We start from the raw sequence: 23,812 nt of genomic DNA, 5'->3' as shown, positions 1-23,812 counted from the left end.
CACAAGTCACCATAACTGACTGTTACTTTTCCGACCCTGATGTTGTGTGTGTATCACTCAAGTTTTAGGTAATTGTTGTTTCTTTTTAGTTGTATGGTGAAACTAGCTTGCTGTTTGTCATTGATGTATTATAACTGCTTCAGATGATTCTTGTTTTTAAAACGGGGTCTTTTTTAAAAATCAGATGGATGTGTTATTTCTTTTTTACCCCCGCTAAGGAGGTTATGTTTTTGCTAGCATTGGTTTGGGAAATTGGGTGATTTTCAGCATGCGTATATATGCGTGGAAATAAGCTGCTTGGCAGAAGTCTGCGCACTCCAAGTGCTTTTCTAGTTTAATATGTGTCTTTCATGTTAGCATGGGTTGGACAGTTTGGCAGGAGCTGGCCACCCAGGGAGTTGCACTAGGCTCCAATTGTTTGTGTATTAGCATGGTTTCTGTCTGAATGTCCTTTCTAATGCCAATCACTTTACAGAGTGCACTGGGTGCTTTTTATGTGACACCAGCATGGGAGTTTTATATGTGGAACCAGCATGGTTGCTGTCATGTGGTACTGGCATGAGTGCTTTTTATGTGGCACCAGGAGTCATAGAGATATGTCTTAATTTAGTAAGTCTGATGTCCAGAAAGTAAGAAATAATATGCACCAAAATGCTACATAAAATGATAGAAAGAAGCCAGAAAACAATAATATCTGCTTCTTGTGGCAGTTTAGGATAACAGAAACTTCATCTAGATCCAAATTTACAAATATTGCAAAATATAAATAGACATATTTTCTGGAAACAATACAAGGTTTAATCAAACCTACATAATTTAGTTTTTTAATTACAAAGAATTTATAATCTCCTGTAACTGATTTTAAATCTCATCGTTAATTTAACTCATTAATTTTACAGTCAAATTAAGTTTTGCAGGACATATCTATACTACATTCTGATTTATATTTCCTCTTATAATGATCTGTTACTGTTGAAGTTTTCATTAAAATACTGACTACTGACTAATAATTGTCTTATTGCCTTCCTCTGGTGTTTAAATTGCTTTTAAAATACTTACGAGTAGTTGATGCTACTGTTGTTGGGAATGTAGTCACAGTTGATTCCACTGTTGTGCTTTCTGTAACATTTTTACATTGATCAATTTTACAGTATCCAAACTGATTTTTGAAAGCTGGTGCTACCCAACACCATGGACGCTTATCTTTATCAGGATTTCGACAATAATTGTGTTTTCCAAGACCCTACAGAAAGGAGAAGAGAAATTTAGTGTTACAAATGTTTATACTTTCTTTTATATGTTGCTTGAAGTATATATCAGATACATTTTGGCTAAGGAGATTTTTTATTTCAGACTAAATTCCTCTTGTAATAGTAATAACAATTCTTTCTACTATAGGTACAAGGCCTATTTTAGTGGTAAGGAGGTGGGTACTAGTCAATTACATCGACTCTGGTGCTCAATTGGTACTTATTTCATCAACTCAAAAAGGATGAAATAAAAAGACAAAACTGACCTCGCCAGCATTTGAACTCAGAACTTAAGGAGTCAAAAGAAACACTACTAAACACTTTGCACAATGCTCTACTGATTCTGCCAATCCATTATTTGGACTTCATAGAGGTTCCTAGTGATAAAAAAATATCTCTAATTAAATGACTGTTGTCATCAAGTATGTTATTCCTGGTTATGTAAATTGACACTGAACTGTGATCAGTTATTTTTACACACTGGCAGAAAACTGCCCACTGGATGGTTTCTTTTTTTTTTTTTGCTGGTCACAAAATCATACTTATACATTTAATTCTCAATTCGTATAGTTTTTCTGATATGTCAGATTTAATTTCTCTTCATATTTGATATTTTTGTAATAGCACTCTCTAATTCAATAAATAAATTTAGAGAAATAGCAAGCACTCAAAGATAGTGTTAGAATTTATGAAGATATCTGGTATTATGCTGACATAACTTAGCTACATAAATATCCTTGGTTCACCATATATATGCATATCAGATTTTACAACTTTGCCTGACAATGAACTAGAAGGCACTCCAAGTATGTACTGAAAAAGTTCATACTGCAAAACTTACTGTAGATTTGAACACTTGTGATTGCATAACTTATTTTCTCTGCATATCTTTTCTGTTGATGTACATATTTATGTACTTCAGCATTAATAACCTACATAAACACACAATTTCAAATGTACAAAGATGGGAATTATATTTATTTTATTCCCATTCATCATATAAACTATGATAACATGAACTATAATCTCAGCAAAGGAATCAATTGTTGAAATATATAACAGATTTCATTTTACAACCGTTTGTGTAAAGAGAAAGAAAAGACAAAGAGGGAACATTATCTCATGGTGTTGAAAAAATGATATCTTGCTGTAAATTAAAATTAATTTTTGTAGTTGAAACAAAAGAAAATCAAAAATCACATTTTGATAAAAATATATCAAAATTAGAATTTTTAAGAATATTTTAGAAAGTGTAGACTTTAATAATTACACTAATTAATAAGCAGCAATCATTTGATGTCAACGTTAAGGAGACAGGGACACATACACACACACATGACAAGCATGGACCTATGGACCTACAAGGTTAGAATTCAGAATTTAATATTGACAAATTTTGTTAAATTCAGAAATAGGGAGTATTATTTAGCTTAGCTAGAAAAGTGAATATTTAATATTTAGAGAAGAGCCTTCATTGAAAAGTGAACCCAATCAAAATAATGGATGTTCTCTTTCATCATGGCAACTTAAAACACTTATGTATTGTCTTTAATTTCACTGTGCTAAAAGGCTGTGATCTGGCAGAATCATTAGCACTCAGGGCAAGATACTCAGCAACATTTCTTCTAGTTTTATGTTCTGAGTTCAAATTCTACCAAGGTCGACTTTGACTTCTCGGGGGTTGATAAGATAAGTACAAGTTGAGCACTAGAGTCGATGCAATTGACTTACCTGTTCTTACTAAAAGTGGTGGCCTTGTGTTAAAATTTGTAACAATTTTACTGTGCTGATGCTGGAGGGCATGAGTCACCTGTAAGCTCATCACGTTTCAATGGTTACATGTAATTTTTGCTTGATTGAATTGAGCAAAAAATTTAAAATTTGCTATTCATTCAGTTTAATTTAAAATCTCAGATAACTACTGTCACTAGCTAATAGCGTTTTTGGTCACTGCTAATAGAGTTTTACCTGATAACATAAAAATGATAAGAATGTTTATCATTTATCATATTCCTCTTACTAATTAATTTTTGGATATTCAAGGTGGATTATCTGAATGGTTGTTATTTATATCAGATTTTTCTTATTCTCAGGATCAATTATCTAATTATGTATTCAAACCATTGTCCAGAAAAGCAGTTAAAATTCAAAGTAAACTTACTGCACTGGGAGAGTTTATTATGTTATATTTAGGATTCTCTGTCCATTTAAGGCAGGGTGTTCCTCGGACTGTTTCTGATACAGACCCTCTGTAGGACACACCATTTCCACTGTAACAATCTGAAAGCATTAATGAGTCACATGAACAACTTACACAAAGCCACATACATAATTATCCAAATAATAAGTATTTCTTACATTGGTTCAAAACCAATATATTTTTCAGTAAGGATTGTTGTTGCATGCAGGGATCTTTATTTTAATTAACCCTGAAGGGACAAACCATAAAAGTCCATTCTGATGGGATTTGAACGAAGGGGAAAACATATATTGCATGGATCTAAGTATTTAAAGGGTGGAACATGAAATTTCCTGTAAGTCAGACTGCCTCATGGCCCCAGCAGACAAAATGGAAAAGGTGGTTGCCCCAGAGGATGGTGAGTGAGGTGCACTGGAACAGCCATCTTGAGTCATGGAGATCACACTTGTGGACAGCAATCGCTACTCCGATAGTGATGAGCAAAGATATGGTGTAGGGGCCAAGGATGACAGAAGTCTTTGCTGCCACAGGCTCAACCAAATATGGTATTAATTACTGCAGTAAAACTACATAGAGGAGTCACTCTGCCAATACAGAGAGCTATGTAGTCATCCAAAAAATTATTGGAGAAATTTATGAATCTAATCCATTGCAAACTACATATTGTTTTACATGATTTTGTTTCTGATTATCCTGGAAGAAAACCTGCAAATTTTTGCAAATAAAAGTGACTAGATAGTTGATGGAACCTTTAAAATTTCATCTCACCATTCATTTCATTGACAAGAATTCATCCTGGGAAGAAAGGCATGCTCCAATCAATGGTATATATCCTTCTCCAACAACAAAAAGCAAACATCCAAGTGTGGGGTGTAACCAGCCCACTTATGAGTACCCCTCATTCACTGGACAATAAACTTTGCTTGCAAAGACCTATTGAGGCAAGTGAAATCAAATCAAAATTGCTGATGTGGCTGATGACAGTACCACCTGATTGGCACTCGTACCAGTGGAACGTTAAAAGCACATCCAAGCATGATCATTGCCAGGGCCTTGGATTGGCTTCCATGCCGGTGGCACGTAAAAAGCACCGTTTGAGCCTGATCGTTGCCAGTGTCGCCTTACCGGCACATGTGCTGGTTGCACGTCAAAAACAACATTTGAGAGTGGTCGTTGCCAGTGCCGCTGGACTGGCTCCTGTGCAGGTAGCACATAAAAAACACCTTTCGAGCGTGGTCATTGCCAGAACCACCTGACTGGCCCTCGTGCCGGTGGCATGTAAAAGCTCCCACTACACTCTTGGAGTGGTTGGCGTTAGAAAGGGCATCCAGCTGTAGAAACTTTGCCAGATCAGATTGGAGCCTGGTGCAGCCTTCTGGCTCACTAGTCCTCAGTCAAACCATCCAACCCATGCCAGCATGGAAAGCAGACATTAAATGACGATGACGACGACGATGATGATGATATATATATATATATATATATATATATATATATATGTATATGTAAATGCCTTCATATATAAACACACACCCACATACACACCTACACACATACACACACACATACACACATTAAATGCAATAATGTATTTATCTATCTATCTTTATACATTTCTTAAATCAGAATATTATTTATATGAAGTTGTAAATAAATTCACTTCTAAATACATTTTTAATATCATCACTTTTGATATACAGCTTAACTAAAGGTTCTGTTGTCTCTTCAAACTAAAAGATGATTATTAATATATGTTTTGATTTTATTAATATATGTTTTGCTTGTTTCTATACAAGCGATCTTTAGTTGCTATGTTTTTTTTTTTGGTTGTAGTCGATATGTCTTTGGACTATTTTGTCACTAAGATTGGTGACTCTTTGCTTCTTTTACTATAATACCATTTATTCTTCAGAATTTTCCAGTTCTTGTCATCCCTAATTAATTCATTTGATACACTTGCCTACTTTTATTGTCTTCTCCAATCAGACCCTTATATTAAACGACTTTATTCCATCTTTTCTCCTCAGAACTGTCTTCCTATAGATCACACTCTTTCCTTACAATGACTAACATGCTAGAGTTCAAACGATCATATAAAATTAACCCAGTTCCTTAGTGATATCTCAGAGAACCTGAATCTTCTTCTAAACACTATTCCTTTTTAGAATGACCATTAAAAAAAAAATCAAGGTGGAGAACCAGCTTGCATACATACCTTCTGTGATATGAGGTGTTTTCTTCCGTTCACAGATAAAACCTGTGACTGAGTTACAGTTAGTTACCTTCCAGAAGAAGTAAGTAGTCATATACAGTTTTCCATTATACTCAAACATATTGGATAAACTAATACATCTCCCTCTTTTGCTTGGCTCTGCAAACTCCTTATTAGGCATCCATCCTGTAAAGAAATGGTAGTACAAGCTTGTTCAATTCTAGGTTTAATGTTGATTTGTCACACTGAGCAGTCTGCACCATACCGTTTCATATCACACTCGACATAATTGTAAAGTATTTCTCACTTCACATGTAAACATTTATAGCATAGTTTCATGGAAGCACCAAAATGTCCATCAAAACATTATTCATAAATATCATAAAAGACTTAACCCTTTAACATTTCAACCAGCTGTATCTGACCCAAATATTCTCCTTGTTTTATGTTCAAACTGATCAGATTTCAGTTTCTCACACTGACCCTACAGTGTTATTCTACAAATAAACAGTCATATCATTGAAATCTTGAAGCTACAAGATAATGAATGACTAATTCAAAGCAATGTGAATAAATAAACATTACATTTGACAGAATAATCTGAATGCTAAACGGTTAAACCATATCACATTCTGTAATATTCCCGTCTTGCTCACTCAATAACAAACATTTTGAGTAAAGACACACATAATAGATCGATGTCAATTGTACAGCTCAATATATACATAAACAACAAAATATATACATAAATAAATAATAAAGGCGAATCAACAAGTGCTTAATGGAAAGAGAAAGACTCATATCTCATTCTCTTTATAGTATTATAGACTCCAGAGCTAAGCTTTGGATGCTTTGAGATATTTATACTTTTACAAAAGTTATATTGAATACTTCCTTTCCTTTAAGTTTGAAAGAATATTCAGATTTATAACGGTTTTAGATTTTGGCACAAAGTCAGAAATTTTAGGGGAGGGGGTTAAGTTGATTACATCGACCCCAGGGCTCAATTGGTATTCACTTTATTGATCCGGAAAAGATGAAAGGCAAAGTCAACCATATGGCAGAATTTGAACTCAGAACATCAAGTTGGATGAAATGCTGCTTAAGCATTTTGCCCAGCATGCTAAGAATACTGCCAGCTTGCTGCCCTGGCCAGATTAATAATGAATACCATATGGTGTAAATTTTGATAAACAATTCAATGATGTCTGGAATAATCATAAGAGCTCAAAGTGAGACATTCCATTTGATACAGGTTTATTCCAATGAATGACAATAATAAAATGGATAATGTGACTGATAAGATGGGATTTCATATCTCATTTGAGTTGAGTCATTGTGCTGTGCTCTCAGAAATTAGTATATTTCCAGACTTGATGATTAAAAAACTTAAAGCAGGGATCGATGGACCACAGATCCGTAAGCTCTTGAAGGACATAAATTTCGTGAAAATGATAAGTGAAAATGAAGCATCAGCTTGGCTAGCTTTTGGAGAAGGAGTGCAAAATTTCCTTGGGAAACACAAAGTGAAAACTATAAAGATCTTGTTACCAAATTAATATCAACTTTTCGTGATATTGACACAAATATGAGCATCAAAATGCATTATCTGTTTAGTCATCTTGATTGTTTGCTTGAAAATCATGGAGATGTTAGTGATGAACAAGGTGAACGATTTCATTAGGATATCAAGGAGATGGAAACTTATGCAAATTTATTCCTTGAATTTTTTGCCAAAAATCTTTGCCAATATGCATTTTCGAATTTGAATTTTTATTTGTACTTTGTTTTATTTTGTGCTATGCTCTCTTTATTGATTAATATTATATACCCCTTGTATGAATAAAATACTTACACTATCAGGTCTATTCAGAAAACTAGACCTGATAGAGAAAAACTGAAGTTATTTTTGAATTTAGCAGGTAAAATCACTTAAGAATTTGTTGAAATATTCCAGGCAACAGACAAAAAAATTTTGTTGCCCAGTGTAGTTCATGAAAATAATTGAAAATGTGGTTATTTAAAAATCATTATCAAAGCAGTTGGTCATGGTTTCACCTTCATTACTACTAAATTTAGAAACATTTATTCTAGTCTATTCCAATTTGAAAAGTTAAAAGATGCTGTTATGCTTTAAAATTACTATACTTACCAGGAAACCAATAGAAAGTAGATATGACTTTAACGTGAGATCTCCATGTCCATCTCTTTCTAAACATGAGACCATCTGTCAACCAGACATGGTTATCTACATAAAATGGGTAAAAAGAAATAAAAATCTGTGGGACATGATCACAACAATACTAAAGGTTAAACTATACATACCTTGTTATCTCATTAGTACAATACATATCTATATCTCTATTTATACATAAATATGCCAATCTCTCCACCCTGGAAACAGAGGCTGGCTTTACGGCAATGTTTATATGCATTCACTACTGGCTACATATCCTTGACTTTTTACACACTCCGTCTGCCAACATTACAACTATCACATAATTCCAAGCCCCCAGAAATAGATGTCAGACCCAAAATACCATGCTCTCTCCCTTTGGGAGGCAAACACAAACACAAAGACACACACACACACATCTGCAACAGGCTTCTTTCAGTTTTTGTCTCCAAATTCACTCACAAGACATTGGTCAACCCAAAGCTATAGTAGGACACATTTGCTCAAGGTGCCATGCAGCGGGACTGAACCTGGAACTATGTGATTTGGAAGGAAGCTTCTAATCACACAGCCATGCCTGTGTCTACCACATAGCTACATGTATCAAACCCAAGCATGTTTATTTGTTTATTTGCATAATTAGTTCTCTCTCTCCCTCTCTCTCTCTATATATATATATGGTGATGATGAATCTTGTGTCAGTTTCAACGATGAGTTTACCAATTGGTCAATCAACTGAACTACCCACTCAATGTATTACAGTGTAAGTGGCTGAATATTCCCCAGACTTTTGCTTCTTTAACATAATCCAAGGACAGAATCAGCACCACCCTTTGCATTACAGGTATATCCACTCAACAGACTTCTACACAGTTACCCTCTGCCCAACTCATAACGCTTGGATGAATCTGATTCACTAGCAAAGAAAGGACGATATTTGCCAATGGAAGCAAATCTGGAACCTCATAAACAATTGTATTCAACACTACAGACTTAATGAAAAGCAAGTTGTTTATTCAGTGTTCACACTTCTTCCAACAGCAGTGATCTATTTTTATGAAAGTTAGTTAATTGTGGCTAGGGGATTTAAGAGACCAAAACTGAAATGTCTTGAGTTAGTGAAGTGTTAATGACAGAATAATAATCATGAAGTATTTGGCTGAAAGATTACACTATATTAGTTATAATTTTTATACATCACTGCACAGGTGATGAATAACTACTTCTTACATGGGAAGAAAATCTTTGGCAAAGAGTTCATGCATCTTTAATGACCATATTTGATGGCATATAAGACATACATTTTTCAATAAATAAATAAATGAATAAATAAATAAATCCCGCCCCCCGGTCCTACATGCAAAGTTGGGCCTCTTTTAAACCTCAATGCACTAAAAACATTTTCTCCTGTATGTACTGCTGAAATTAGGGTACGTCTAATATACCCTGTATCTTTTATGCCATTAAATACAAGAGTTGTATTCTGTAAATAGTTATATTTTATTTTTATGTCCTAGATTTGAAGATAATGTTCACCTGATAGAATTGATATTCAGCTTGAATTGTTACTAATTAAAATTCAAAATGAAGACACTTTGGAAGGAAATTCTGGTGTGAGTAGGTGATTAGACACAAAATTTTTTTTAAAGGAAACATCATTATCATCATCATCGTTTAACGTCCGCTTTCCATGCTAGCATGGGTTGGACGATTTGACTGAGGACTGGTGAGCCAGATGGCTACACCAGACTTCAATCTTATTTGGCAGAGTTTCTACGGCTGGATGCCCTTCCTAATGCCAACCGCTCTGAGAGTGTAGTGGGTGCTTTTACATGCCACTGGCACAAAGGCCAGTCAGGTTGTACTGGCAACGGCCATGCTCAAAATGGTGTATTTTACATGCCACCTGCACAGGAGCCAGTCCAGTGGCACTAGCAACGACCTCGTTCGAATCTTTTTAATAAAGTACATAACATTTAAAAGAAAATTAATTGGACACATTTCACATATGTAGCAGATGTATAAGAATTACTCCAGTAAAAGACTTATTTATATTTTCCATAAGATCAGCAACTGTTAAAAGTTGCTTATGAAAAAATTATTGCAATGATTCATAATCAAGGACAACATTTAAAGCAATTATTAAATGAAGTTTATAAAATTATGTTCTTACCATTATTGGTCTGAAGTAAAACTGAAAGAAACTTATTTTCTTCTAAACTGTCAATAATTACTAAATGACTATCATGAGTGTAACACATTTCTTTGGCATTGAGTCTTCGAGCATTGCCAATAAACAAACGATAGCAACCACTTGGACCAGAAATCCAACCAGGTTTGCAGCCTGTCAAAATACAATACATAAAAAAAAAGCTTATATATGGAAAAGTTTATTTTATGAAAATCCATAAATTTCAAAGATACATTCACATACCCTGTGAGGTAAATACCGTGATAAAAATGGATATTAGTTCCTAGGGTTATGTAAAGGTTTGAAAGGTTGAGGTTAGTAAGGTGGGGTGAGATGCTATAAGCCACTCACCTCTGTGAACTGTAAAGTAGAGGACTGTCCCCCCACTGCATAATCCACCATTTCCATCATTTGTGCATACATATGTATATGTTAGCATATGACTATGCATATGTGACTGTGCAGAAAGGCTAGGTGGAACATTTAGGCGCATACATTTGCAGAACTGCAAGTGTATCTTGTAATATCTGCATGTATGCATTAGAAGTTAAGTATTAACATTTATTTGCCATCTATTTGTATTGTATGAGTATGTGAATATGTGTGTGTGTGTGTGTGTTTTAAATGTGTGTCTATATACATACATACATATATACATACATACATATATATATTTATATATCAATGTTTTCAATTCTTATAAACCAAAACCATTTGAGTTATAATAAATGATACAAGTTGATGGTTTGTACTTTTACCTTGTATTTTGATATTTCAGGATAAGGGCCCTCTTTCAGAAAATCCTTGGAGATATGGTATTGTGAACTAACTTTTTTATTCTGTAGTGTTGTATATATGGTATATATTAATGAGATGACGACATAGAGGAAGGAAGTAACGGAATAAGGAGATGGAGAGAAAGAAGAAAAAAGAAGCATAAAAGTTCATAGTTCAACTTTCTGATGTTGTTGAAACAAGAGTGTAAGTCTTTAGGTGCAATCCTGCATAGATCCATGTGGGTTAAAATCCTGATATAGTAGACATTCCAAGAGAAAAGACGAGAACATATCAATGTTCAATAACAGAATAGTAGCAGAGGTGGTTATTAAGTGGTAAAAGGAAAGAAAATGAAATAAATAGAAAGTGAGGTAGATAGAGTGAAGGGGGAATTTAACTCTTTAGTATTCAAACTGGCCATATCCGGCCAAACTATTCTACTTGTTTTATGTTCAAACTAGCCAGAACTGGCTGCTCACACCTACTCTACTATGTCACTCTAAAAAATAAATGTTCACATCATCAAAATCTCAAAGCTACAAGATAATGTTTAATTTATTCAAAACAAAGTGAATAAATAAGTATTATATTTGATAGAAAAATCTGAATGCTAAAGGGTTAAAGATTGGCCTTAGGATAAAGTAACGTGTATGGTTGGTTACTCCACACACAATTCTTAGACACCATAGGCCTATACATCTAACTTTTATCCTAAGGCCAATCCTTAAATTCCTCCCCCTCACTCTACCTCTCTTTCTATTTCTTTTCTTTTTTTTTTCCTTTTACTACTTAACCACCTCTGCTACCATTCTGTTATTGAACATTGATATGTTCACATCTTTTTTCTCTGGATGTTTATTATATCAGGATTTTAATGTACCTAAGACCTTATATTCTTGTTTCTACATCGGAAAGTTGAACTGTGAACTTTTATGCTTCTTTTTTCTTCTCTCTCTCCACTTCTTTATTCCTTTACTTCCTTTATTTACTTTCTCCTCTGCTTCATTGGAAAGCTGCAATGACTCCATATCATCATCGTTTAATGTCCGCTTTCCATGCTGGCATGTGTTGGATGGTTTAACTGTGGACTGGTAAGCCAGAAGGCTGTACCAGGCTCCAGTCTGATCTGGCAGTGTTTCTACAGCCCTTCCTAATGCCAACCACTCCAAGAGTGTAGTGGATGCTTTTTACATGACACCGGCACAAGTGCCAATCAGGTGGTACTGGCATCAACCACGCTTGAATGGTGTTTATGTACCACTGGCATGGGAGGTAGCCAGGTGGTACTGACAATGATCCATGCTCAAATGGTGCTTTTTATGTGCCACTGGCACAGGAACTAATCAGGTGGCACTGGCAGCAACCATGCTCAAATGGTACTTTTTACGTGCCACTGGCATGGGAGCCAGTCAAACTGCACTGGCATGTCATGACAATGATTTCACTTGACTCAACAGGTCTTCGCAAGCATAGTTTATTATCCAATGATTGAAAGGTACTCTTAAATGGGCTGGTTATGCTGCACTGGAATAGGCCATGGTTATGGTCTCACTTGGCTTGCTGGGTCTTCTCAAGCACAGCATATCTCCAAAGGTCTCAGTCACTTGTCATCATCTCCAAGAGGCCCAACATTCAAAGGTTGTGCTTCACCACCTCACCCCAGCTCTTCCTGGGTCTACCTCTTCCACAATTTCTCTCTACTGCTAGAATGTGACACTTTTTCACACAGCTGTCCTCATCCATACGCAACACATAGCCATACCAGCGCAGTCATACACACACACACACACACATATATATATATATATATATATATATATATATATATATATAAATATACATACTTTGCACAGAAAAGTGGATGTTAGAATGATGATGATGATGATGATCATCATCATCATCATCATCATCATCATAATCATCATCACCATCATCATCATATATATTCATATATAAACAAACGCATGTCCTATCTAGTCTGTATTTTACTCTGCAGCTGCTATATTGAATAGCAGAAAATTTGTGACTTAACTAATCAACATCTATAATCTGTGATGTATTTGTCAGAATTTTCATGGTTGATAGCCTCTTGGGTCAACGGATCTATTTCAAAATGGGGGCACCAGTTTTCATTTATGTTTTATGTAGTGTTTTTGGTACCGAAAGACTTTCAAACTTCGTATACTTATCTATTTTGTGTTATAGAACAGAAAAAAATTTTTGTATTCGAATTTATTTCATGTAAAAAATTGTCTTATTTCGATAATTTCTACTAATCACTGACGTCTATTCAGTTGAAAACAGCTAGCGCTGTAACGGTGTATATCGTATTAATCCCCTAACCCTAACCCTAACTAGACTGTTAACCCTAACCCTAAAACTAACCCTAACTCTATAATCCGAACTCTAAAATTGTTACACACATAGATATGCACAGCGTAATTTATTATATAAACAATATATGCGTATAAATTACGATTAAACCGGATGAAATATGTCACAGGGAATAACATTTTTATGACCGCCCAGCAGTAACTCTATTAAGCTGAATAGACGTCAGTGATTGGTTGAAATTACAGAAATACGACAACTTTAACATGGAATAACTTGCGATGTACGTTTTCTTGTTAAGAAGACTAAGAGTAAAAGATGTTTTATATGACACATTCTACCAGTGTCCCAAGTTTCAAAGTGTTTCGTTAGTGTTTCGTTAAGAAAATACTGGTGCCCCCGTTTTGAAATAGATCCGGGTCAACATTTATAATTTATATCCTATCTGATCACCATCAATTATCTACAATTAATCAACCAAGAATCTTTTATCTCATCAAATCACTAAATTAGTCAGATATCTGTAGGCTGTAAACACATCAACTTGTTATGTTCAAGTTATCAGATATGTTCAATTAATTTGATTTCTTCAGTTTTTTAAAAAATTTATCTGCTTCAAATCTCTTGAGTAAAGGCTCGTAGAGGGAATATTTAGTAAGGGAACTTTGATCATAATATCTGCTGCAAAAAACAACTTAAGAATATAATCATGACTTACCAAATTATATTTAACGTCATAAAAAAAAAATCTGAACTCCCAAGATGTTGTGTTGAACCATATCTAACAAAGATTTCATCTTTGGCATGATATATTCAGCACATTTTAGCCACTACATGTAGACAGCAGATTGGACACAGCATATGGCAGGCAGTAGCAGAACTAACATCAGGCCAGAGTGTTGTCATAACAAAAAAAAAATGATGGACAGTGGCAGCAGCAACACACTATGACCAGCTAATATCAAAGAAACTTAAGACCATAACTACTAATAAACCTAATCCAAGAGCACTAAGCTTTAAACTGTCTTGGTGTTTGTCATTGGTAGTAACAGCAACATTTTTGTTTACAATAAAAATAAATATTGGGTTTTTTTTAAAATCTCGAACAGATTTCAGTGTTCTTTGTGGTAACAGGATGGTTGCATTACAAAAACCATTTAATTGTTTTTCATATAAATATTTAAAAAAATCTCATAAACATTATTTAGCTGTCAGACCTTCCTTGTTTTCTGATCATTTCCCTATGAATGATTACATTAGCATGAAACATAATTGAAGAGAAATGACTAAAGTTGGAATGGAAACCAAATCAAACTCTCAGTTTACTAAAAGTATAATTCCATTTGGTGATGTTAATACTTATTCTAAAAATAATTTTGTTAATTTTTCTTCTCAGACTTACCAAGGTTTGATTTACATATAACTCCAGCAGCTTCATTTTCTTCACAGTCATGTTCAGTATCATATGAACAATGTTGCAAAGTACTTTCATCTCCATTACAGTCTGTATTATCCATTAGAAAGTTTTCTGATTCTGCCAAACCATATCTTGAATTTCCTGTAGCTACTTCAGCACCCCTAAAAAACAACACATACATACTCAGAAAAATAGATATACGCACACTCTCACGTACACACACCTAACATCCCCACCGACACAAAAAACACACAAACACACATACACACGCACTCACACGAACAAACACATATACACACATGCGCACACACAACACCCTAACAAATATTAATCACACACATACACACTCACACAAACGTGCACACACATACACACACCATCCTACCATAGATAAAACACACACATACTCATATACACATGCCACACATACATATGAACCATCACACACACACATACGTTTGCTTACACACACACACACACACACACACCACAAGGATATTTAAAACAACACACCCACTCAGACAGAGAGACACACACACACTCCCACAAAACACCCCCACGCACACACACAGATGCACACATACATACACACACATACGTACACACCCTCACACATACATACGGTTGCTCTCACACACACACACCACAAGGACGATCAAAACAACACACACATACTCAGACAAAGAGATATACGCACACTCTCACGTACACACACCTAACATTCCCACTGACACAAAAAACACTCAAACACACACTCATATACACATTCCACAATAAATTCTGGGACCAATAAAAACGGCACACACACACACACACACACACACACACACACGGACACAAACACACATATACACACACACACATAGAGATGTGCACAAAACCAGTCCCAAAAACCAGTGAACCATGACAGACTAAGTCACAGACCAACCAAAAATAAAAAAATCCTTTTTAACTCTTCTTCCCTCCCACCCCAGCTAGCCAGTCATACTGTCTCTTAAGACAGCAAAACATTCCCTCAATATACACAAGAGAAAAAAGCCAGGTCAGTTCCTCCTCAACTTTATTCGATTATCAAAGAATATGTATATGTATTTTTCCATATATGTATTTTCATACACTGTTTTTAACATTTTCATCTTATTATCAGAGAATGTGTGATAATCAGTATGTAACACTACAAAGTTCATACAAAGCTTTATACTTTAAATATATTTTATCATCAAAGAATGTATATATGCATTTTAATACTCAAACTGTATTTTAACATTTTTTATTATTCTCAAAGACTTTTGATAATCTTTTTCTAAAAACGTGAAACCGGTTAAGTAAATATTAAAAAAAATAAGTGCATTTTCAAACCTTCTTTCATATATATATATATATATATATATATATATATATATATATATATATATATATATATATATATATATGTATATATATATATATATATATATATATATATACATATATAAATTGTAAATGCAAAAATAAAAACAAAACACAAATGATTCTGCAGTACACGTGTTTCAAGCTTTATAGTTGTTACATCAGTGTATAATTGACAGTATAAAGCTATCTTCAGCCGCAAATGTATTCTCTCCCAAGAATTATATCACATAGACGTTAAAGGAGGAAGAAAGATGAGATATAAGAGGTGAGGTTCCGTTTGGTATTTTGCATTGTAATATACCCCGTAGAATTCTTAATTTGATATATTTATACATAATTTCCTCGGTACTCCGGAATCCGTCCATACCTTGCCACAATTCAGTGTGTAGTGAACGCTAAGTAAAGAATACTATTTTATATTAGTTAGAAGGGTAGTGTTAAAGGAGGGAATAAGTTGGTGGTTAAAACAATATAACAAAAATGAAATAATAATATAAAATAAAGTAAGGAATATAAAATACTAAGAAGAAAAAAAATAATACACAGATATTCATACAAAAATAAAAATAAAAGGAGTCAAATCGGTGGGGTGGGTAATCTAAGAAACAATAAGAGAAAATCTGGATAGTAAAGTAAGATACATCTAAGCTATTTAGACGGGTTGGAGAAGGGTGGTGAGGAAAAAATCTAAATGTAGAAGAAGATAAAAAGATAAATAGATATAGATACAGAGATCTTAAAGGTCGTAAGGGATAGATATATATGAGCTGTGTTTGCCTATATCAGTGGTGGGTCGTAAATAAGTAGCGTCAGGCTAGAGTAAACTTGAAATATGATATTCTTGTGGTGAGTGGTCAACCTAGGCGAATTACAACTTAAGTATACGAACTTATCTATTATATTGGTACAAACACTTATCAAGATGATGAAGGGTGAAGGAAGTGGAAAGGGAAATTAGAACATATAAGACCTTAAAGAATGAATAATTAGAAAATGTCAACAAGAAAAGGGAAATAAAGTATATGGGAGAGGGAGGGTTGGACGTTAAAATTCAAAATACAGAGTATTGGGGGCATTTCAACCGTAGTAATATAGTATAATAGTGATAGGAAATAATAGCACCCACATTAATAATGCAAAAAATAAGAAATCAAAATAAGAAATAAAAAATAAAAAATAAGAGATTAAAAAAAAAAGATAAAAAAATAAAAAATAAAGAAATTAAAAAATTAAAACATAAAAAATAAAGAATATACATATATATATATACACACACATATATATGTGAGTGTGCTTGTATCTTTTGGTATGTATATATACAATTCTTGAAAGACTTCATGCAAAATTTGAACTCAGAATGTAAAGGACATAACTAAGTGTTCACCGGGTATTTCATGTGTTGCTCAACCAATTTTGCTACTCAAATAAAAAGATCTAATGTTGGAACAAATTCACCCATTCTATGTTGGAGAGATGTAATCAACTTATTCAACTCCAGTACTTAACTGGTATTTGTTTTATTGGCTCTGATCTGATAGAAAATCAAGACAACTATTGTGACATTTAAAATCAGAATGCAAAGAAATGAACTACTTTACAAGACTAAAAATAATATGCTAACATGTATAATGCACACCTCAGTTGTTGGGCCTGGGTCTGGGTACATGGAGTAAATAAAATCATAACGTAAACAGTTAAATATAAGAAATAATAATTTCTTAAAGTATGTGTTAATCCCCATGTGAATACATGGAGTAAATAAAATCAGAACATAAACAATTAAATATAAAAAATAATAATTTCTTAAAGTATGTGTAAATCCCCATGTGGGTACATGGAGTAAATAAAATCATAACATAAACAGTTAAATATGAGAAATAATAATTTCTTAAAGTATGTGTTAATCTCATGTACCCAGACTTTGTGGACACCCTGTATAACATGGCTACAAGGGTAGATTTTTTACTATATTCCAATATGTTAATTCTTAATGTCTCATTTCAGAAAAAATAGATTTATATATAATAAACAATAATCTCATGTCCATTGTCTGGAAATCTTTCATCACACGTTTGTGACCTCTTCAGCAACACTTTCCATCCTCATGTATGCTCCTGCTCTGCTTAGTACATTCTGTTCTATAGAAAGTGTCACTGAAGCAGTCACAGATGTGTGACGAAAGATTTCCGGACAATGGACATGAGTTAAAATAAGAACAGTAATAAACAATAATCTATTTTATCTATTAAATCATCTTTAGCTAATTATATGTAAATAATGATAGATCATGCCTGCATGGAACATGGACATTAAATTATGATGATGATAACAATGAAGACAGCGATGGCAGCGGTGGTGGCAATGACAATGATGACAATGACGATGACGATGTTGATGATGATGATGGTGATAGTAAGGATGATGATGGTGATGATGATGATGATGATGATAATTTTTTTAATGGCCAATCTATCTGGTAGAGTTGGATAAAGTCTAGTCATTCATATAGTCAATCAGGTTGTTCAGGCAGGTGTAATCCCTAGTGACTGGTGTAGAAGCATCTCAGTCAGCTGCTACTAGGGAAAGAGAAATGCTTTAGATAGGAGTAATTATAAAGGCATCAAATTGCCTCTATAATTAAGGTAAGTTGTGGGAGGAGGAGACCCAAGAAGACATATGGAACAAAAAAACTAGAGGCTGATCTCAAAACACTGAATCATATGGAGAAGATGACAGAGGAGTGAGTTGTGTTGTGCATTGCTGTACTCCAGAAGACCTGCCCACCACAGCAGAATTGAGATCCTAAGAGTGAGGTGCCACATAAAAAGCATTGGTGTGGGTGCTGGTGCCATGTAAAAAGCACTGGTGCTGGTGCCACGTAAAAAGCACTTAGTACATTCTGTAAAGTGGTTGGCATTAGGAAGGGCATCCAGCCATAGAAACCAAACCAAAACAGACTGTGGAACTTGGTGTGGCTCCTCATCTTGCCAGTTCTTGTCAAGCCAGCCAACTCATGTCAGCATGAAAAATGAATGTTAAATGTTGTTGATGATGATGATAATATATATCACCCCCCTCCCCACAAGATTTTTGTCTTGTAAGTTACTTGGTGACTCTGTCAGTGCAGGTATCACTTAAAAAGCATCCAGTCCACATTGTAAAGTGGTTGGCATTTGGAAGGGTGTCCAGCTGTAAAAACCTTGCCAAAACTGACCTTGCCTGTGGTTGTGCCACATAAAAATCACTAAGTCCACTCTGCTGGGTTGTTAGTGTTAGGAAGGGCATTCAGCTGTAAAAATCCTGCCAAAACAGTCACAGAAATCTGGTGCAGGCTTCTGATTGGCTGGCTTCTATCAAATCACCACCGCTCATGCCAGCATGGAAGGCAGATGTTAAATGATGATGATGATGATAATACATATATATATCTGCTGTGTGCAAGAGAGAAGACTACACTGGTTTGGTTATATGATGTGGATGGATGCTCCATAAAGAAGTGCCGATCTCTCAAAGTAGATGGAGCACATGGCAGTGGAAAACCCAGGAAGACATGGGATGAAGTGCTGAAGAACGACCTCAGAACACTGAACCTTGCAGGTGAGATGTCAAAGATTGAGATGCCGGGTGCCTTGTAATTAAGAAAAAGTGTACTCTGCAGCAGAAGTCTCTCTGGTGGTGTAAAGCACTCATGATGGTGTCACATAAAGTGCCTGTTCAGTGCCATGTAAAAGCGCCTGTATGGCGACACATTAAGGTGCCCATGTAGTGTCATATAAAAACATCCATGTAGTTCCACATAAAAACACCTGTGCAGTGCCATGTAAAAGCACCTGTATGGTGCCATGTTAAAGCATCTGTGTGATACCGCATAAAAGCACCCAGCACAATCTGTAAAGTGGTTGGCATTAGGTAGGGCATCTGGCTGTAGGAACCATGCCAAATCAGACTGAAGTCTGGTGCAGCTTGCCAGATCTGGGCAAAGTATCCAACCCATGCCAGCATGAACAATAGACATTAAATGATGACAATGATGATGATGATCTTAAGCACAGCACTTAGAACTGTATCTGATTACACAGGGAAAGTATAGGATATAAATAAAACTACTGAAACAATAAAAATAATATTATAAAATTCAGTTAAAATGTATGAAGTTCTCACCTGGCAAATCCAAGTTGTTTACAGGCTACATTGGCATCCTTCATATCCCAGTTGTCATCACAGACATAACCCCAGCTGTTGTTACGGTAAATACTTATCAGACCAGCATTGTAGAAAGAGGTGTTACCAACGAGCCTGCAAAACAAATGTAGTTTGATTTACATTAATATCAACTGTTTTTATTTGTTGTATGTAACTCATTGTACGAATATAACAATGAACCAGGGAGGAAGGGCACAAGATAGTAGAGTACTGGTTAAGTTGGTAGGATACTAAGACCAAGTTGATAGGGTGCTATCCAAGTTTGTTGGGTAATGACTAAACTGGCAGGTTGTGGACCTTGTCTGTAGTTCCTGTCAATAACATGGACCTGGTCCCATGGTCAATATACATAGCTCTCAATGTCCCAGTCTGTTTTGCAGTTCCCTGCATTGTAAATTGGCATTGCAACATCAGTTGCCTTGAAATAATAACAATATATAGGCCACAGGCATAACTGTGTGGTTAAGATGTATGCATTGTAACCATGTAGCTTTGGGTTCAATACCATTACACAGCACTTTGGGCAAGTGTGTTCTGTTAATGCCCCAAGTCAACCAATGTCTTGAGCTAACTTGGTTGGCAGAAACTGAGTGGAAGTCAATTGTATATATATGTACATATATATGCTTGTGTGTGTGTGTGAGTGTATACATACATATATATATATATATATATATATATATATATATATATATATATGATCATTACCAGCGTTGCCTTACTGGCATGTGAAAAACAACAGTCGAGCGAGGTCGTTGCCAGTGCCGCTGGACTGGCTCCTGTGCAGGTGGCACATAAAAAACATCATTCAAGTGTGGCCGCTGCCAGTACCGCCTGACTGGCCCTCGTGCCAGTGGCATGTAAAAGCACCCACTACATTCTTGGAAGGGCATCCAGCTGTAGAAACTCTGCCAGATCAGATTGGAGACTGGTGTAGCTATCTGACTTGCCAGTCCTCAGTCAAACCGTCCAACTCATGCCAGCATGGAAAGCGGACGTTAAACGATGATGATGATAATGAAGATATTTATATGTTTGTGTGCATCATTGTATTCATACTTGTCCCCTAACATTGCTTGACAACCAGTGTTAGTTTGTTTACACTGCCATAACTTAGTGGTTTGGCAAAAGAAACTGAATATATATTTTATTATTTCTTTTAACATCTAAAATAGTTGTTGGCTGGTTTGACTAGTTTTTGGAAATTCTTGATATGTAAATCATAATTGTTTTTATATCTGATTTGCGAACTTAGTGGTTTGGCAAAAGAAACTGAATATATATTTTATTATTTCTTTTAACATCTAAAATAGTTGTTGGCTGGTTTGACTAGTTTTTGGAAATTCTTGATATGTAAATCATAATTGTTTTTATATCTGATTTGCGAGATTCTTTATGTGAATCTGTGTGTTGAAAAAACTTTTGTGTGTCGGAAGAGTCATTGTGCCAGTATTATCGACAAACTCAAGGTGACGAGCAGGTAGGAATGTTAACTCAATGGAGCAACATGAAATAAAGTGATTTGCTCAAGAACACAATGAATTGCTTGGTCCAGGGATCGAAACCACAATCTTATGTCATGAATCCAACACCCTAACCACTAAGCCACATGCCTGATGATTTAGGGAACTTAGAAAAATTGTAAAATGTTGAGAATGTTTTGTCAATCTTACCGGATATAGTTATGGCCAAGGGGCTCATAAATGATAGCTTTACGTTCAGATTCATGTGGAAGCTAGAACAAAATGAAAATTTTATATTAATTTATTTTACACACTCATACACACACACACATACATATACACACACATGCACATGCACACACACATGCATACAAAGGTGCACACATGCACACATTTCAATATTTCACTTTAGCATAGTGGTAGTAATAACCAGCTTTTAGAACTCAATACACGCATTAACTATAAAGTCAGCATTTTTAACCCTGAAAAAAAGAAAAACTATAGTTCCTGGCTTCTAAAGTCCTCAAGAACCTCCCCCCCCACCCAAGCTGCTTTTATAGTTTTGACACTTTTTAACCCTTTAGTGTTTAAACCGGCCTAAACCCGTTGTATCTAATTCCTCAACGAAATCTTTTAAAAAATAAACAAATTACGTTAGTGAATTCTTGTAGCTTTGAGATAATGTGAGGCTTTTTCTTCCAGAAAGCACAGAACTGGGAGAAAAGCAAATTTAACTGGGGTGAATGTCAACAGAGAAAATATTGGTTTCCATAAAGTGGAAGAAATAAATAGAAGGAAAAAAGTTGGTAAATATTTCGTTGTGAATGCAAATAACTGTTACGTAGCAGTAGGGCGTGCTAGAAATAGCGGCCAAATCTTTCCTTTTCTGGAAAAAGGAACCGTTTACCCGTAGTTTCGATGTCACATTCGTTGAAAGCATGCAAAATAACCTGGAAAAGAAAAAAAAGACCCGTGAAACAAAACTCCCTTTGTAGGAAACTTCGAGGTCCCCATCACCCTTCCCACCTTGCTTTTCTGGAAAAAAGTGGCTTGCAGAGGGTTTGGAGGTTAGATACGTTGAATACACGGGAAAAAAACCGTGGAAAAAAAATTATTTCACACCGAGGTATGAAATGTTTACCGAAAGAATAAAATTTTGTACCAATTATACCTGTATTTTAATTAATTCAAATTAATGTACCTCATCTTGAAAAGTAGCAAAGTTTTTGTCGGTTGCCATCTGGGATAATTTTAGTAACAAATCAAACAAGCAAGATGCATTAAGAATTTCAATTTTAATGTTTATCCGTAATATTATAGCTTTTACACCTATTAATTAAATTTACCTGGCCATAAAAGTCAAATTTACTCAGAAAGATCAGCTAAAACTACATAACAATAAACCAGTGGTATATAAAGCACCCACTGACAAAGTTTCAAATCTGTACGTAAAAATGTTACAAAGTTACAAGCAAATATTGTGGACACCCCTCTTGAACCTGAATGATTCAAAATAACGTGAACAAATAAGCATTATATTTGGCAGATTAATATGAACACTAAAACTGTTTTTAGGCGTCTTTTTTTCTTGCACACACACATAACATCATCATTCCATAAAATTTGTTTATGGGGAGAAAAATAATTAAAAACATCAATAGATGTGTGAGTGAGAAAGAAACGAGGAGGGAGGTTTAGAGATGTGGCAGAAATAACAGCCAGATCTCCCTTAAATCACACATCTTTCCTCTGAAAATTTTTTAAAACTGAAAAATGTTTCTCTCACAGGTTTTAAGTATGTAGTGAAAAAAAAAATGGCCAAAATCGTTTCGTACTGGCGTGGTGATAGGGGTTCCTATAAGGTTGTTATCCACCCCTGATTGGAAATCTCCCGTATGACATGTATGCATGCTCAGTGACTTGCTTTAACTTCCGCAGACTAACGACTCACATACTGTACTGACCGGTTAATATGTCTCCGAAGAAATCACGCAAATACTGCTGTATATGCAGCCACTATAGAGGAAAGAATGTAGACACCAAAGTTATTTCACTACATAGATATCCTGCAAACGTAGCTATTCGTCGTATTTGGCTTCAGAGATCGCGACTTGTGAGGAAAGACTTTGTTTACACTGCAAATAGCCAAATGTGTTCCCAGCATTTCGTCAATTTTAATGGACCATCGAAAGATCACCCC

General features: G+C 35.0%; 2 protein-coding genes across 4 annotated transcripts in view; one reads left to right on the top strand and one right to left on the bottom strand.

The window, feature by feature from the left end:
• Positions 1–23,812, bottom strand: part of LOC106879330 (uncharacterized) — a 110,526-nt gene that overhangs the window by 83,825 nt on the left and 2,889 nt on the right. For all 3 annotated transcript variants that reach the window (XM_089352887.1, XM_089352889.1, XM_089352888.1), the window contains exons 2-9: positions 21,823–21,884; positions 20,108–20,242; positions 14,540–14,715; positions 10,012–10,182; positions 7,815–7,910; positions 5,666–5,848; positions 3,412–3,530; positions 1,060–1,243 (exon numbers count right to left, since the gene is read on the bottom strand). In XM_089352887.1, the coding sequence (XP_089209013.1) occupies positions 1,060–1,243; positions 3,412–3,530; positions 5,666–5,848; positions 7,815–7,910; positions 10,012–10,182; positions 14,540–14,715; positions 20,108–20,242; positions 21,823–21,884 (1,126 nt within the window). The remainder of the gene's footprint in view (positions 1–1,059; positions 1,244–3,411; positions 3,531–5,665; positions 5,849–7,814; positions 7,911–10,011; positions 10,183–14,539; positions 14,716–20,107; positions 20,243–21,822; positions 21,885–23,812) is intronic.
• Positions 679–23,812, top strand: part of LOC106874327 (uncharacterized) — a 217,444-nt gene continuing 194,310 nt past the window's right edge. The window contains exon 1 of the mRNA XM_089352893.1: positions 679–687. The gene's annotated coding sequence lies outside the window, so the exon portion shown is untranslated. The remainder of the gene's footprint in view (positions 688–23,812) is intronic.

The sequence above is a fragment of the Octopus bimaculoides genome, chromosome 5 (assembly GCF_046866305.1).
Source record: "Octopus bimaculoides isolate indiv1 chromosome 5, ASM4686630v1, whole genome shotgun sequence".
Classification (NCBI taxonomy): domain Eukaryota; kingdom Metazoa; phylum Mollusca; class Cephalopoda; order Octopoda; family Octopodidae; genus Octopus; species Octopus bimaculoides.
The sequence above is the reverse complement of the archived record's forward strand: the minus strand, read 5'-3'. Positions and strand labels throughout refer to the sequence as shown.